At 40.4% G+C, this 5,848-nt stretch overlaps 1 protein-coding gene across 4 annotated transcripts in view; it reads right to left on the bottom strand.

Moving 5' to 3' along the window:
- DHX57 (DExH-box helicase 57) overlaps window positions 1–5,848 on the bottom strand; it is a 77,334-nt gene that overhangs the window by 27,207 nt on the left and 44,279 nt on the right. For all 4 annotated transcript variants that reach the window (XM_017515317.2, XM_017515315.2, XM_037733799.1 and 1 more), the window contains exons 14-16: window positions 4,319–4,415; window positions 3,296–3,469; window positions 2,627–2,827 (exon numbers count right to left, since the gene is read on the bottom strand). In XM_017515317.2, the coding sequence (XP_017370806.1) occupies window positions 2,627–2,827; window positions 3,296–3,469; window positions 4,319–4,415 (472 nt within the window). The remainder of the gene's footprint in view (window positions 1–2,626; window positions 2,828–3,295; window positions 3,470–4,318; window positions 4,416–5,848) is intronic.

Below are 5,848 nucleotides of genomic sequence, written 5' to 3'. Positions count from 1 at the left end.
AAAAAAAAAAAAAAAAAGGAAAGAAAGTGCAGTATATATGGACTACTATTCAGGCTTAAAAAAGAAAGAAGTTCTGCAATATCCAACAGCATGGATGAAACCTTGAGGACATTAAGCTAAGCGAAATAAGCCAGTCACAAAAAGACAAATACTGGATGGTTCTACTTGTATGAAGGATCTAAAATAGTCAAACTCACAGAAGCAGAGGGTAGAATGGTGGTTGTCAGGGGCTGGACACGAGGGGGAAATGGAGAGTTGCTGTCCATTATGTATAAAGTTTCAGTTTTGCAAAATGAGTAAGTTCAAGAGCTCTGCTGTACATTATGACTACAGTTAACAGTACTGTATTGTAAAGTTAAACATTTGTTAAGAGAATAGATCTCATATTAAGTATTCTTACCATAATAAAAAACTGGACATGATTAGCTTAGATAGCTCTGACTGCTGTACAATTAAAGGTACTTATGAGACAAGTTTAAGTGATCCACTTATTGCTTCTCACATCTGAAGTTGCAGTCATTGTTTATTTATTTTTATTTTGTATTAGGACAGAGTTTTCTCTTGTTGTCCAGGCTGGAGTGCAATGGCATGATCTTGGCTCATTGCAACCTCCACCTCCCAGGTTCAAGTGATTCTCCTGGTTCAGCCTCCCGAGAAGCTGGGATTAGACAGTGCCACTACACCTGGCTAATTTTGTATTTTTTAAGTAGAGACAGGGTTTCACCATGTTGGTCAGGCTGGTCTCGAACTAACCCCTGACCACAGGTAATCTACCTGCCTCACCCTCCCAAACTGCTGGGATTAAAGGCGTGAGACTGCATACCTGGCCCAAAGTTGCAGTCATTTATAAAATAAATCTGCATTGTGTCCTGCCTTGTGATAGCTCTTAAAAACTAGTGTTTTAAATTATGAACTTCATCCAGAAAAAGGGTTCTCATTTAAAAAAAAAAAAATTATGAATGTCAGCAACTTAGAGAAAGGTGTAACATACATAAAATTTTATTTACTTCACATTCAGTTTCCTTTTAAGTTGCCAACCTATATACATACAATTTTACATTTTCATTAACATGTATATTTTTGGTATCTAGGCTTTTCTCACTTAATGTATTTCACTTTAAGACATGTATTGACAGTAATCCACTTACTAAAATTTCATTTTTATTTTATTCATTCATTTATTTTTTATTTTTGAGACAGAGTTTCTCTCTGTTGCTGAGGCTTGGGTGCAATGGTGTGATCTCAGCTCACTGCAACCTCAGCCTCCCTGAATCAAGTGATTTTCCTGCCTCAACCTCCTGAGTAGCTGGAATTATAGGTGCCTGCTACCACCCCTGGTTAATTGTTCATATTTTTAGTAGAGATGGGGTTTTGCCATGTTGGCCAGGCTGGTCTTGAACTCCTGACTTCAGGTGATCCACCCACCTTGGCCTCCCAAAGTGCTGGGATTACAGGGGTGAGCCATCGCACCCGGCCATTTATTTTTTATTTTTTGAGTTGGAGTCTCACTCTGTTGCCCGGGTTGGAATGCAGTGGCAGGATCTCAGCTCACTGTAACCTCCATCTCGCAGGTTCAAGCGATTCTCCTGCCTCAGCTTTCCCCAGTAGCTGGGATTACAGGGGTGCACCACCATGCCCAGCTAACTTTTTTGGATTTTTATTAGAGATGGGGTTTCACCATGTTGGCCAGGCTGGTTTCGAACTCTGATCCTAAATGATCTGTCTGCCTCCCAAAGTGCTGGGATTACAGGCGTGAGCCTTGGCACCCAGCCCATTTTCTTCATTTATTTTTGAGATGGCACCTCACTCTGTCTCAGAAGCTGGCTGTCTCAACTTATTGCAGCGTCAACCTCTGGGGCTCAGGCATTCCTTCCATCTCAGTCTCCCAAATGGCTATAGAATCACAGGTGCATGCCACCATACGCAACTAAGTTTCGTATTTTTTGTAGAGACGGGGTTTTGCCATGTTGCCCAGGCTGGTCTCAAGCTCCTTGGTTCAAGCAATCCTCCCGTGCTGGCCTCCCAAAGTGCTGGGATTACAGATGTGATCCACCATACCAGGCCTACAAATGTATTCTTTTTATTAATATTCAAATTTTATTCTATTTTATTTAGATTTTTTTGAGATGAAGTCTCACTCTGTCACCATCTCAGCTCACTGCAACCTCTATCTTCCAAGTTCAAGAGATTCTCTTTCCCTGGCCTCCCGAGTAGCTGGGTTACAGGTGTGTGCCACCACACAAAGCTAATTTTTGTATTTTTAGTAGACATGGGGTTTCATCATGTTGGTCAGGCTGGTCTCAAATTCCTGACCTCAGGTTATCCGCCTGCCTCGACCTACCAAAGTGCTGGGATTACAAGTGTGAGCCTCCATGCCTGGCCCTACAGATGTATTCTTAAGCTCTATTTTAGGGCCATGCTCTCCAATGTAAGAGATCTTTATGTGCAGAAAGTTAAAAGGAATGGTAAATGCAACACTAAGGATCTCTTTCTTCACAAATAAATGAGATTATCGGTGGCCATTCTTAGCCAAATATCTTCTAGGAGAAAACGGAAAACATGGAACTTAATAGGGTGAGAAACATTTAGACCTTTTGGAAGCAAAAGACAAAAAAACAGATGTCACCTTAGACACAGCTGTTCCAATGGCACTCTTTGTATTTCTGGTAGCTGTTGCTTTAAAAGCTGGTGATTGTAGTGATGGCTAGTGAATAAATGGAAGCAGACCCCAGAAGCAACACGGCCTGCTCGACCTTTTCTTTGTAGAGCATTGGCTTGAGATACAAAAGTGTCCTCTAGACTTTCCATCCCTTTACTGGCATCATATCTATAAAGAAAAAGAAAATATAAAATTGAGTCATTTTACAAAAATGTGGCCAAGCCTGCTTGGCAGGGACAGAATGGATGAACCAGCTTCCTGCTGTAGAAGGACACAGTGCCCTGTGTATTCTGGGATCGTTGAGTCCCTGGTGGGAGCAGCTAGTGCTGATTTAAGTGGCGTCAAGTACACAGTTCCCCAAACGACATAGTTTCTTTATTCAACCCTTTTTCACACAAGGAGATATAAAATCACATGACAAAAAGAGAGAAAAAGTAATTCATTACTTTTCATTCCCATTTGATGTTAAAGTCCCTGATCCTAGCTACAGAATCACTCACACATTCATAGACAGTTTTCATAAAGTATTTTTTCAAAAGTAATCCATGTAGCTTAACAGCATTAGCCATTAACAATTGCATCTCCCCAAATGAAGCATTTTTAGCCCCTCTTTTATATCACCACAAGACGGAATACCTCTTTTCTTTCATTTTCCCAGAATCGATGACATAAACAACATCATCGATGGTTATGGATGTCTCAGCAATGTTGGTGGAAATGATAATCTTAGTTACTCCTACAGGAGGTTTTACAAACACTGCCTGCTGCTCTTCACTGGATAAAGATGAATGAAGTGGGTGAATAACACATCTGGAAGAAAATAAAAGCATATGAAGTATTCTAGCACATAACACAGAAACTGGATCACAGTGGGTGAATTTCTACTAAAACCAACAATGACTTTAGGTATTAGCAACTTCTCCACAACCTATCATCAGAGCCCAGCTCTTCTAAATGGTAAACACTTGGCTGGACGCAGTGGCTCATGTCTGTAATTCCCAGCACTTTGGGAGGTCAAGGTGGACAGATCACCTGAGGTCAGGAGTTTAAGAGCAGCCTGGCTAACATGGCAAAACCTCTTCTCTACTAAAAATACAAAAATTAGCTGAGCATGGTGGTGGGCACCTGTAGGAGAATCACTTGAGCCCAGGAGGCAGAGGTTGCAGTGAACCGAGATCCCGCCATTGCACTCCANATATATATAGAAGAGAGGCAATAACAATGATATAACCTCAGAAATTTCATTTTTACATTTTTAGGGAGTGTTCGTTAGTCAGTTTTCCCCTTAAATATGAAGACACACCCAGTGTGCCTTGCTCCTGGAACAGGAACTGTTGAAGATGATTTTCTTTCAAAATGGTAGGACTTCTTCGTTGTTACTAACGCTGCCTTTCCCCCACCTTCCCCAATTCTCTGGGGCTCTGACATCTAACATTACATGCAAATTTGCTGAGTCACCATGCTAAGTGAAAAGAAATATTTTTCTTTAATAAAGGGAGAATAACCGATTTCCTGCAGCAATTAGGTTTGTTCATTCCCAGCTGGCATAAACTAATGTATGCTCCAAGAGTGGTACTCTTCAAGGGTCTAAAGAGGGTGGTGAGATCTTTGGAGGTAACTGCAATAGATGATTAAAAATGTAGAAAGCGATTAGCTTACCGATTACTACGTCTGTTGTTGAAAAGAGAATTAGACTGTAGCTGTTCATAAAGCATTTTGATTTCTGCAAGTCCTGGTAAAAATACAAGTATAGCACCTGGGTATAGAAAAAGAATCAATATGTGGGTAAGCATAGGCACAGAAAAGGAAAAATAAAAAATCTAAAAAAAAAGAATCAATAAGATAAATGAAGTAAATGAAAAACTAATATAGATTATAAAGTTGTTTTAAACCAAAATATGCAATAATCTGAGAATTTCGCCTGTGGTTTCAGCTACACAGGGGGCTGAAGTAGGAGGATTGCTTGAGCCAGGGAGGCAGAGGTTGCAGCGAGCCAAGATTGCGCCGCTGCACTCCAGCCTGGGAAAAAGAGTAAGACCCTATCTCAAAAAAATAAAGTAAAATAAAATAAATAAGAGAATTTTTCACTACCAGTTTTATTTTCTTTGTAAAGTCCCCAAGGATTTAAACAAATAAAAAAATTGCATGTTTTATATATTCTCTGACTTAATAAGAACAAAATGGAGTATTATTATCCTTCTATAAACCGAAAAACTGAGGTGTGGAAAAGTATAATGTCTATCAGTGTAATGCCAAGAATTATTAGCTAAACTCTTTTTTTAATTTTAATTTTAATTTTTTGAGACAAGGTCTTGCTCTGTCACCCAGGCTGGAGTACAGCTGCATGATCAGGCTCACTGCAGCCTCAACCTCCCCAGGCTCAGGTTATTTTCCTGCCTTAGCCAAGTAGCTGGGACTACAGGTACATGCCATTATGCCCAGCTAATTGTTATATTTTTAGTAGAGATGGGGTTTCACCACATTGCCCAGGCTGGTCTCAAACTCCTGAGCTCCAGTGATTCACCCGCCTTAGCCTCCCAAAGTGCTGGGATTACAGGCGTGAGTCACTGTGCCTGGCCTAGCAAAGTTCTTTAAATATACTTTTTCAGTACACCGGCTACTTTCGATTTCTTTCTTTTTTTAATTTTTTTAGAGATGAGGTCTCACTATACTGCCCAGACTGGACTTGAACTCTTGAGCCCAAGCAATCTTTCTGCTTTAGCCTCCTGAGTAGTGGGGACTACAGGCATGCACCATTGCACCCAACCTTGACATTCTATTTCCATAGGAAGAGTTATTCTCCTAACCTTATAAGACAGGAAGGCTCTTCCCTCTATTTTTTTTTTTTTTTTTTTTTTTCTGGCCTTGTGGGGACAGAATATTTACTAAGTTCTAGGAACCAAAAGCCTCATACCAACTTGGAGAAAATGTTGGAGTGTAATTCAGCAATAAATAATGAAGAGAAATAAATAATTGATATTCTACTAGCAATAAGCCTAGTGCAAACAAACCAGCAAAGAATCATTCTTCCTTTAAATACAGAGAAGAGCCGGTAATCCTAGCTGCTTGGGAGGCTGAGGCAGGAGAATCGCTTGAACCTGGGAGGCAGAAGTTGCAGTGAGCCGAACTCATACCACTGCACTACAGCCGAGGCCACAGAGCGAGTCTCCATCTCAAAAAAAAAAAAAA

The sequence above is a fragment of the Cebus imitator genome, unplaced genomic scaffold (assembly GCF_001604975.1).
Source record: "Cebus imitator isolate Cc_AM_T3 unplaced genomic scaffold, Cebus_imitator-1.0 Scaffold547, whole genome shotgun sequence".
Lineage (NCBI taxonomy): Eukaryota > Metazoa > Chordata > Mammalia > Primates > Cebidae > Cebus > Cebus imitator.
This window is presented reverse-complemented; position numbering and strand designations above follow the sequence as displayed.